Source organism: Oncorhynchus gorbuscha, linkage group LG12, assembly GCF_021184085.1.
Source record: "Oncorhynchus gorbuscha isolate QuinsamMale2020 ecotype Even-year linkage group LG12, OgorEven_v1.0, whole genome shotgun sequence".
Lineage (NCBI taxonomy): Eukaryota > Metazoa > Chordata > Actinopteri > Salmoniformes > Salmonidae > Oncorhynchus > Oncorhynchus gorbuscha.
Genome location: NC_060184.1, coordinates 11318679 through 11330784, shown reverse-complemented (window position 1 = coordinate 11330784; position 12106 = coordinate 11318679). Strand labels below are relative to the sequence as shown.

At 40.4% G+C, this 12106-nt stretch overlaps 1 protein-coding gene across 15 annotated transcripts in view; it reads right to left on the bottom strand.

Moving 5' to 3' along the window:
- LOC123990523 (MAP/microtubule affinity-regulating kinase 3-like) overlaps positions 1-11479 on the bottom strand; it is a 112366-nt gene extending 100887 nt beyond the window's left edge. For 14 of the 15 annotated variants that reach the window (XR_006830667.1, XM_046291082.1, XM_046291085.1 and 11 more), the window contains exon 1: positions 8577-8732. Coding sequence is in view for 14 of the 15 variants with exons in the window: in XM_046291082.1 (XP_046147038.1) it covers positions 8577-8687 (111 nt within the window). In the remaining variant the exon portion in view is untranslated. Of the gene's footprint in view, positions 1-8576; positions 8733-10807 lie in introns of those variants that run through there. The other variant, XM_046291086.1, reaches the window with a different exon arrangement.
- Positions 11480-12106: the final 627 nt, after the last annotated feature.

Here is a 12106-nt window from a genome sequence, read left to right as displayed (position 1 = left end):
TTGAAACAAATGACAGGTTTATAAAATGTTCATGGAGCTACGGCCTTTCCTAAACTGGGGCGGCCTAGTGGTTAGAGCGTTGGACTAGTAACCGGAAGGTTGCAAGTTCAAATCCCCGAGCTGACAAGGTACAAATCTGTCGTTCTGCCCCTGAACAGGCAGTGAACCCACTGTTCCTAGGCAGTCATTGAAAATAAGAATTTGTTCTTAACTGATCTTGCCTAGTAACATAAAAGGTTAAATAAAAACTCTTTCTAAGAAAGAAGGAACAAGACTGTCTACTACTGGGATAACCAATGTTCCTGGCCTGGAGGGCATTGATCAGAGCTCAACTTGTCAATAGACATTAAAACAAATCACCGGGGACTGGGGTTCAATCCCCGTGAGCAACCTTGCCAATTTGTCCCCCAACTTGCCAACTCATTTCCTAACTGTTTGAATAAAGTGTTCATCGAGCTGATGTTTTGGGGAGAGAAAAATTCCTGGTGGCATTATATCTCCATTGGTAAAGATGGGAAAGGATACAAACGATTGGTGAATGTTTGACAAATGTTGTACAGCCATTAGCATGAGTTGCTGTTCTGAAAGGAATAAAGTCCTGGTCGTAAATAATGATATCAGCACTGCCTGGTAATAAGAGGGTATAGTAGAGATTGCTGAATGTTTGAACAACGCTGTAACGTCATTAGCTTTAGGTGAAAAGATTGAGCAAAGCACTTGAGTGAGCGTGCGGCTGCACTCACAGGGAAACCTTCCAACGGTCTAATAACTCATCTGGAGCAGACACTTATTGTAGAATGCAGACCTTGAACAGACTCAAAATAGCTTAAGAGCCAATGTCTTTAAAAATGGGACATTTTGGTTGTTAAAATTGACTGCATACATATACATTTCAGTAAAACATACAGTTAAAGTCGGAAGCTTACATACACTTAGGTTGGAGTCATTAAAACTCGTTTCTCAACCTCTCCAAAAATGTCTTGTTAACAAACTATAGTTTTGGCAAGTAGATTAGGACATCTACTTTGTGCATGACACAAGTAATTTTTCCAACAATTGTTTACAGACAGATTATTTTACTGTATCACAGTTCCAGCGGGTCAGAGGTTTACATACACTACGTTGACTGTGCCTTTAAACAGCCTGGAAAATTCCAGAAAATTATGTCATGGCTTTAGAAGCTTCTGATAGGCTAATTGACATCATTTGAGGTGTACCTGTGGATGTATTTCAAGGCCTACCTTCAAACTCAGTGCCTCTTTGCTTGACATAATGAGAAAATCAAAAGAAATCAGCCAAAAAAATGGTACACCTCCACAAGTCTGGTTCATCCTTTGGAGCAATTTCCAAATGCCTGAAGGTACCACGTTCATCTGTACAAACAATATTACGCAAGTATAAACACCATGGGACCACGCAGCAATCATTCAGCTCAGGAAGGAGACACGTTCTGTCTCCTAGAGATGAACGTACTTTGTTGCGAAAAGTGCAAATCAAACCCAGAACAACAGCAAAGGATCTTGTGAAGGCTGGAGGAAAAGGTACAAAAGTATCTATATCCACAGTAAAACAAGTCCTATATCAACATAACCTGAAAGGCCGCTCTGCAAGGAAGAAGCCACTGCTCCGAAACCGCCATAAAAAAGCCAGACTGCACATGGGGCGGCAGGGTAGCCTAGTAGTTAGTGTTGGACTAGTAACCTGAAGGTTGCAAGTTCAAATCCCCGAGCTGACAAGGTACAAATATGTCATTCTGCCCCTGAACAGGCAGTTAACTCACTGTTCCTAGGCCGTCATTGAAAATAAGAATTTGTTTCTAACTGACTTGCCTAGTTAAATAAAGGTCAAATAAAAATAAATTAAAAATGGGGACAGAGATCATACTTTTTGGAGAAATGTCCTCTGGTCTGATGAAACAAAAAAATAGAACTGTTTGGCCATAATAACCATCGTTATGTTTGGAGGAAAAAGGGGGAGGCTTGCAAGCCGAAGAACACCATCCCAACCGTGAAGCACGGGGGTGGCAACATCATGTTGTGGGGGTGCTTTGCTGCAGGAGGGACTGGTGCACTTTACAAAATAGATGGCATCATGAGGGAGGAAAATTATGTGGATATATTGAAGCAACATCTCAAGACATCAGACAGGAAGTTAAAGCTTGGTCGCAAATGGGTCTTCCAAATTGACAACGACCCCAAGCATACTTCCAAAGTTGTTGCAAAATGGCTTAACTACTACAAAGTCAAGGTATTGGAGTGGCCATCACAAAACCCGGACCTCAAAACTATAGAAAATTTGTGGGCAGAACTGAAAAAGCATGAGCAAGCAAGGAGGCCTACAAACCTGACTCAGTTACACCAGCTCTGTCAGGAGGATTGGGCCAAAATTCACTCAAGCTTGTGGAAGGCTACTGAAACAATTGACCGAAGTTAAACAATTTAAAGGCAATGCTACCAAATACTAATTGAGTGTCTGTAAACTTCTTTCCCACCGGGAATGTGATGAAAGAAATGAAAGCTGAAATAAATAATTCTCTCTACTATCATTCTGACATTTCACATTCTTCAAATCAAGTGGGGATCCTGACTGATCTAAGACAGGGGATATTTACTAGGATTAAACGTCAGGAATTGTGAAAAACTGAGTTTAAATGTATTTGGCTAAGGCGTTTGTAAACTTCCGACTTCAACTGTGATATATATATAATTTAAGACCAGGTTAAAATACTGTATCTTGAAGTAAGGAATGTATAGATGTGGATACCCATACCATCACCCAACAACAGTCTCAGAATCAATTCCCTTTTCACAGCAATCAATCCAGGTATACATTGTCTTTCAAATGAGTTGTATCTTCACATATGCTCGATATCAATTCATTTATAGACTGACTGATGAACTACTGTGATGTTTTGCACTGCTATCAACTGTTAGGGTCCGGATACAAAGACAAGCTCCAAACACAATGAATGTAAGATTGAGCCTCACTGAGGTTTAATTTTTCTCAGAAAGCCCTACTCACAGTTGAATCAACTAGTGCACTCTGAATTACTTCGGAATGGCTTAGTGTAAAAAATAAGTTTAATAAAATACAAGTAACACTTAAATAAATGTAATAATGAGATTTGCCAAAAAAAGGGTTACTAGGTCCTATGGAAAACCACACGTGTTGTATTAATGACAAGCAATTAGGGCTGTCCCAACAAACAAACAAATCCTGGTCGATCGAGAGTTCTGTTCTTTAAACTAAATTGATTGGTAGAAATGCTTAAATGTGTATTTTTCCTTTATATCCTATGTATTTGAATCAAATCAACTATATGCAATACACTTGTCCGATGCGTTAAGAGCTCTGTTTGATGAAATGGTTAATACACACAAATGATTAGAGGGAGTCTAACCGCAATTGATTTGATTGTGCCGGGCAGGAATTAAAATAAAATACATTTTAATAAATTACAGCGAGTGAGTGACTGTGACTAGCACACGCCGTCTCTCTCTTCTTCCTGCTGTAGCAACCACCACAAAACATCAGTGTATATTACGCTGTCCATGTTGCTGAAGCTGCAACATAATTACAGCCATTTCTGACTGAAAAGTTGTTACAGAAATCCCTCACTTGTTTCGGAAAAACATTTCCTAGTCCCTCAACCGTTGCTCTCTTTACATGGCACATGTATCCATCGCATGCACATGACCAATAGGGCCTGACCTATCAACATATCATAATCACATCAATACATTGAACATATTCCAAATGCCTTAACACGTGACAGCAAATTGGATGCAGAGGATGTGACAAATTAACTGAAACGGGGGAATGTTTTCTGGTTGCTCAGGAGGTAAAGGGAAGTCAGATGAGTGTAATAAATGTCACTAGTTGTGGAAAATACCGGGAGATCAAGAAAAAAAACAGTAAGCAGCAAGCGCTGCGTGGATATTGTGTTTGTCAAACAGGTGCTGTTATATTACAATATAATTTCTGACCGTTTGGAACAATGTAAACAACACTAAATAAATGAAAAGCGTACCAGAGAGTCAATTTAAAAACAAAAGTTTTACATTTTTGTAAAGCCTTTATCACAGCAAAGACTAAAAACATTTATTTGTGAATGCAATTTCCAAAATGGAACGATTTAGTTATTGTTTACGCTAATTATGTAAGGCTTGCTGTGTTATTTTAAAACTAAAATGCTTGATTGCATTTCAAATGATGAATGGCTCGTATGCTGTGTGATGACATGAACGAATGAATGATACAGTAGCCTATATAAATATTGAAAAAATAGGCCAAAGTAAGTTACGGTATTATGACTAAACAGCATACGCTCTTAGGCCTACAGCTCGATGGTAGTTACACAAGGCTGCTAAGTTAACTAATGATAATGACATTACTTATTAGAATGATGATAGCAATAAGAAGGAGATCAAGAATAAGAATAAGATCAAGACAAAGGAGGGTTATTTGTATTACAAATATTATTTGACAATTCGGAACAGCATAAATAACATAAATAACACTAAATAAATAATACTAATGAAAAACATTAAGTGTAAAGCTTGTATTACAGCATAGCAAAGATTAAAAACATGTTTATCCGACATAAGTTGCGTGAGGCGTGCTGCTCATAGTATCAGTAGGCTATTAAACAAACACTCAAGCAACCGAAGCAGGATCTGTCTTATGTAGATATACAGTGCATTCGGAAAGTGTTCAAACCCCTCGACTTAACCACAATTTTTTACGTTATAGCCTTATTCTAAAATTCATTTCAATTGTTTTCTTCCCCCCTCATCAATCTACACACAATGACAAAGGAAAAACAGGTTTAGAATTTTTTGCAAATGTTAAAAATAATATGACATTTACATAAGTATTCAGACACTTTACTCAGTACTTTGTTGAAGCACCTTTGGCAGCTATTACAGCCTAGAGTCTTCTTGGGTATGACGCTAAAATCTTGGCACACCTGTATTTGGGGGAGTTATACTGATTCTTCTCTGCAGATCCTCTCAAGAGCCTCACTGCACAGCTATTTTCAGGTCTCGTTGTCCTTCTGGAAGGTTCTCCCATCTTCACAGAGGACCAAGGCCCTTCTCCCACGATTGTCTTGTTGGTACCAAACCTTCTATTTAAGAATGATGGAGGCTACTGTGTTCTTGAGGACCTTGAATGCTGCAGACATTTTTTGGTACCCTTCCCCAGATCTGTGCCTCGACACCATTTCGTCTGAGCTCTACGGAAAATTCCTTCGACCTCATGGCTTGGTTTTTTCTCTGACATGCACTGTCAACTGTCAGACCATATTTAGACAGGTGTGTGCCTTTCCAAATCATGCCATTCAATTGAATTTACCACAGGTGGACTCCAAGTTGTAGAAACATGATCAATGGATGATCAATGGAAACAGGATGCACCTGAGCTCAATTGGTGTCTCATAGCAAAGTGTCTGAATAATTATTTAAATAATAAGTTATTTCTGTTTTTTATACATTTGCAAAATTTTATAAAAACCTGTTTTTGCTTCATTTTTATAGGGTATGGTGTGTAGATCGTTTAAAAAAATATTTTTTATATTTTTTACTCATTTTAGAATGAGGCTGTAACAAAACTAAATGTATAAAAAAGTGAAGGGGTCTGAATACTTTCTGAAGGCACTGTAGATGGATGATTTATAAAGACAGGCACATTTAACAGTTATAGACATAATTAAGTTTGGGTTTCCTCACTTTTCTTAGACAATTAAGGCGAGGACTGTTTTCTCTTCTCTTAACTCCACTGCTGCCTCCGCCACGTGGTTCTCAACACCAATATGCTGGGTAACTTTGCTATTATGCACATAGCAACATGGTCTAGGAAAAGTCGCCAATTCAACAGAGCACGGATGTTTCAGAACCGTGACCACTATCAAATGCGGGAGAAAGAGCATTTTGATATCAAATATTTTTATTAGTGTTGCACCATTGTCCTTAGCCTTATACAATTTCAGCAGCACATGCTTTAGAGTGATGGACTGTGCCATCCCCACAGTCCACTCAGACAGGCGAGAATCAGATGTCTTGTACACCATGAATAATATTACATTTTTTTGCTACTGCTCAACTAAAGAAATCTCAGTCGACCAACAGCCTATCGACCAAACAATCGACCATTTTCCTAAATGAGGTCAGCCCTACAAAACAATAAAAGGGAAGAGGTTAATGACCTTAATAGCAATAGTGGGTGTATGGTGAGAGGAGGGTTGGTAGTAGAGTGGTATCTATCCAACATCGATGTCCTAGCCCGGCAAAGTATCCATCAGCCCGAAGGGCTGTGACGCAGGTCCAGTTAGCCAAATGGGGCACAGCTGTACTGTCCTGACAAGGACTTGAGATGGGTCAACCAAAACACGCATGTACCTAAACACGTAACTTTAGTAACAACATTGACATTCCCCATGTAACCACATGTTAATACAATCTGTTTAGTTCGGAGATAGCGACCTACAATTGGTTTCCAAGTTGTCGTTGGTTTCAGTGAGTGAGATTAGCACGATCATTGGAACAAAATAAGATATTGCAACAACAACAACAAACTTCACTTCAGTCTCGGCCTACATTTAAGGAAACACGTCTAGAAACCATCGCAATTGTCTAAAGGGCCTTTACAGTAACATTGTGCCAACATTTTAGACACATTGCTGGGATGTTACCACAATGCTGTGAAAACACCCCCTTAGTTTGTGGTGTGTCTTCATTACAGTGAGCACTTTATATTGGTCTATTACCCAAGAGTTTCATAAGACACAGTGACGTTTCAAAAAAATAGAACACTGTTCATGGAGGAGCATTTTTTGCTACTGGAGTGCAGAGCAAGTTGTTTCTACAACTAACCTGTTTAACTATTTGCTTGTTTTTACCCCTCCCCCCCTTCACAGATTAGCTTAAACGCAAATGACACCAAACTGGTCTACCTTTTATAGACGCTAGTTCCAAAAGCCCTGAAGCTCAAACTGACAGAAAACTTGATTATTTTAACCTTTCAAAAGATCATCCAAAAGGCAACTATGAAATATAATCCTACAATGTGCAGTACAATGAGACCTCTATGGAATACGGGCCTAAGAATCAAAGCGTCCTAATTTCTAGGACCATTACAGCGAGGTAAACCCAGTATAGAGATAGATACAGTCAAACTTGAAAAATATGCTGATCCTCTTTGATAGTGTCAGAAGGCCCATCTGTGGGTTTATCATCCTGCCAAACCATCTCACAGTTCCAAGTCTAACAGTAAAGCACAGACAATGACACTTACTGTATTTCATCAGCGTGCCGCCTACTACCGTTACTGTATTTCATCAGCGTGCCGCCTACTACCGTTACTGTACTTCATCAGCGTGCCGCCTACTACAGTTACTGTATTTCATCAGCATGCCGCCTACTACCGTTACTGTATTTCATCAGCATGCCGCCTACTACCGTTACTGTACTTCATCAGCATGCCGCCTACTACCGTTACTGTACTTCATCAGCGTGCCGCCTACAGCTGTTACTGTACTTCATCAGCGTGCCGCCTACAGCTGATACTGTATTTCATCGGCGTGCCGCCTACAGCTGTTACTGTATTTCATCAGCGTGCCGCCTACAGCTGTTACTGTATTTCATCAGCGTGCCGCCTACAGCTGTTACTGTATTTCATCAGCGTGCCGCCTACAGCTGTTACTGTATTTCATCAGCGTGCCGCCTACAGCTGTTACTGTATTTCATCAGCGTGCCGCCTACAGCTGTTACTGTATTTCATCAGCGTGCCGTCTATCGCTGAATCAACAACGTGTCCCAAAATAACAGACCAAGGTTGCAATCGTAGAGTGTCAAAGACTTGGTCAGGGATGGAATCGGATTGTGTCAAGTAATGGCTCCATTGTGAAAGGTTCTTCAATTCATGTCGTCATGAGTCAGACATAGCCTAATTATGTGCCGTGTGATCAAGGGGACTCATTTAATAATAATAATAATAATAATAATAAATGCCATTTAGCAGACGCTTTTATCCAAAGCGACTTACAGTCATGTGTGCATACATTCTACGTAAATCACCACAGAGCCAGTTTATCAACCCAGACTTGAAAGTGACAAGTCTGAGGAGCAAAATACAGGTTTTTGAAATCTTCTGTCTCTGTTGGTTGCTTACTCTCTAAAAGTGAGAGAGTAGGACCATTTACCATAAACGTGTCATCAAGGTCAGCATACAGTGGCCACTACGGGAAAAACATTCCTAAGCCTTGTGACCTCTCGACACAAATTACTGATAAGGCACAATGGAGGTCTTTATAAATAGGACACACACAAATTCACAAAAAAAAGCCCATTTGCACACATAATTCTCCAAACACCAAAACCTTACAGCAAAACTAGTACGAACTCTGAGACACTCAAATAGCCCTATTGATACTTTTGCAATTGAGTTCAACTGAATAACTACGTTATCGTCGCCTAGACTAGAAAAAGTCTCTCGCGTACTGTGGCGCATATTGAAAACTTCAAAATAACCCCCCCCCCCCAAATATGGGTCACTTCAAGAAGAAAACGAATACTTACTATGGTGATGCGGTGCCTTTTTACAGAGTGTGAGCCCTTCATCCTAGCATTGGCGATCTGAATGGCATCGGAGTAGGCTGCCTGTCCGGTTTTGTGCTGGTGACAATTCATTGATCCAAATTGCGCTCACTGATGCTCAGAGGCGTGTGAACACATTTTGGGCACCTGTCGCTCAACTCCAAGGGGGTGGGCGCACAGAGCTTGTCCTAATTATAGTGTGTGCTGGTTGACCTATATACCCCAGAATGCCATGCCAACCAGTAACAAAGCAGGCATTTTTGTAATGTAACGACTACTCCTTGCGCCAGCAGGTAAACTCACCTGTAGTTTCCCATGCTTAAAAGTTAGAAATGATGTGCTGTGTATAAATGATGACAGGTGTGTGTCTTTCCAAATCATGTCCAATTTATTGAATTTACCACAATTTAATTTACTCCCATCAAGTTGTAGAAACACCTGAAGAATAATTAATGCAAACAGGATACACCTGAGCTCAATTACGAGCATCATAGCAAAGGGTTTGAATACTTATGTAAATATGGTATGGTTGTTTTTTTATGAATTTGCTCAAATTGATAAAAACCTGTTTTTGCTTTGTCAATCTGGGGTATTGTGAGTAGATTGCTGCTGATTTTTTTTTTTAAATAAATTTTAATAATAAGGCTGTAACGTAACATTTGGAAAAATTCAAGGGGTCTGAATACTTTCCGAGCGCACTGTATATTAAGAGCTTTCTGGCCTGACTGGTGTCGCGTTCAAAACAACGGGGAACTTAATCTCGGGACTTCCGAGGGTTCAAAACAACTGGGAACTCAGAGCTCAGAAATCTGACTATAGTGTGTTCAAGAAACCTGGAAACTTTAGAGAAAGAAAAAGCTTCTACTGGGATTTTTTATTTTTATTTTTTACAGTCAACCAACCCGGAATTCCAAGATGGAAACAGGCATCTTCCTAGAGCTCCAACGATGAGACCGTCTATGGGGATGCGGTCAGAGACCTGGCAGTGTGGTGCTAGGACAGCAACCTCTCCCTCAATGTCAGCAAGACAAGGAGCTGCTCATGGACTACAGGTAACAGAAGGCAGAGCTGTTGTGGAGCAGGTCGAGAGCTTCAAGTTCCTCGATGTCCACATTACTAAGGAACTATCATTTTTACATTTACATTTAAGTCATTTAGCAGACGCTCTTATCCAGAGAGACTTACAAATTGGTGCATTCACCTTATCATGGTCCACAACACACCTACACAGTCGTAAAGAGGGCACGACAATGCCTCTTCCTCCTCAGGAGGCTGAAAAAATTTGGCATGGGCCCTCAGGACTTCAAAACATTCTACAGCTACACCATTGAGGGCATCTTGACTGGCTGCATCATCTTGGTATAGCAACTGCTTGGCATCCGACCACAAGGCACTGCAGAGGGTACTGCGTATGGCCCAGTACATCACTGGGGCCGAGCTCCCTGCCTTCCAAGACCTCTACATCAGGAGATGTAAGAGAAAGGTTATAAATATTTTTTGAAAGACTCCAAAGTCATTGACTGTCATTGACTCTCTGCGATCACTCGGCAAGCAATTCCGATGTACCAAGTCAGGAACCAACAGGACCTTAAACAGCTTCTACCCCCAAGCTATATGACTGCTAAATAGTGAATTAAATAGTTAACTAATAGCTACCCAGAATATCTGCATGACCCTTTTTGCACTAACTCTGGACTCATCACATACACTGCTGTTACTATTTATTATCTATCCTGTTGCAAAGTCATTTTATCCCTACCTATATGTATATACTCGATCTACCTCATCACCTCGTACCCCTGCACATCGACTCGGTACTGGTACCCAGTGCATATAGATATACAAGTTATCATTCATATTATTATCATTCATTCATTGTGTTATTATTTTTATTATTTCTGGTGTTATTCTTTTTCTACCATTTCACTTTTTCCTTTCTGCATTGTTTGGGTGGGCCGGTAAGCAAGCATTTCGCTGTTGTTTATGAAGCATATGACAAATAATAATTGATTTGACTTTCCGACCTGAAGTTCCCTGACGTCATGTTTTGACCTCTTTTTTTTCTCAATTCCCAGTTGTCTTGAAAGTACCATAACATGTAGACTATGACACCTAAATTGGCACAAACACAATTCTTACAAAGTTGGTCAATGCCAATTTTAGAGCTGAAATGAGTAACGTTAAAGCCTAACTTACTTGGAACAAATACTTACATTTTCAGTATCACGCTCATTGACAGTAGGTAGTGGCGTTCTGGTTGACATGTTAATGTCTTGTTCCACGAAGTGGTTCGGCGTTCTGGGTCTCCTTTTTTAAATTTTGTTGCACCTTAGCCCAACAGGAGGAAAGCAGGTCTACAAATGCTATTGAAGAACATGGATTTAACGCAACGCCGAAATTCCAGCAAACACACGCTGGAAGATGTCTAGACCACAGATTAATTAGGTAAATTGTCGAACCGCATTACTGTACAGAGGTGGGACAGATTGCGAAAAACACAACAACCCACAAAAGGTTGTCCAACAACAAACCATAACCCCGAGCTCCAAAATGTTCCAATTCGTTTTTAGGGAACTAAAACTGAATAAACTGTATTCCAATAGTTCACGGGCTCTCTACAAATGCACAGAATGTCTAGTCAAGGAAAAAGGGGAGGGGAAGGGGTGTTAACGTAAAACCGGTCTCAGAATTTGCAGCCAGTTTTTGCGGCTTGAGTTACTATTGATTTTCAGCTTCCGAAGCGCGCTTCCCCGTTTTCCGACGGTGCTGGTACCCCGAAAGACCCAAGTTCGGTTAAAGTCCTCCCCATCCCAAAAGTAAGGGTAGTTTGCTTGATTGCTATATCCAAGATGGCCGCCTGCTAACTCGAGAGTGCCAAACCAAACCCAATGCGTTGAGAGGAAGTGAGGAAAGACATGGCTTTAAAGCTTATTGGAGCTTCGGTTGGGGCAGAGCTGTTTGTTGTTGCTAGGGTGATTACTGGAGAGAAAAATCTACCTGCTGCACAATACATTAAATACCCCTGCCTACCGTGCCTAGAGGCATTTAGGTTGCCCCTACTGACCCGTGCATGTGAAACAACTGAAAGCACAGATTGATTTGAATCTTTTTATTTTTAGTGCCACTCCATCTCTCTGATTCTGAACTCCCAAATCTATTCTCCTAAAATAAAAACTTTTTTTTAAACAACTAAAAAACACTTTCAGTTAATTGCTTGCAGGATGGAGATTGGGTGTCTAATCTGAGACAAGTTCCATCTATATTGTAACAACAGTCATTCGGTCTCACATGCTTACACACACACACTGCATCCTGTCTTGTGTTTCTCACATGAGCCGCACCTCTAGCAGTGCACTTCCTGTGTGGCCAGCACACACCATCAAAGGGTCTATTCACAGAGAGACACAGAGAAAATTAAGAAACACAGAGAGAGAGAAAACAGTCTGCGTAACAAAGTGGTGGAGGCGGAGCAAACAAGAAAGACAGGAAAAGATATAGGAAAAAAACAATTC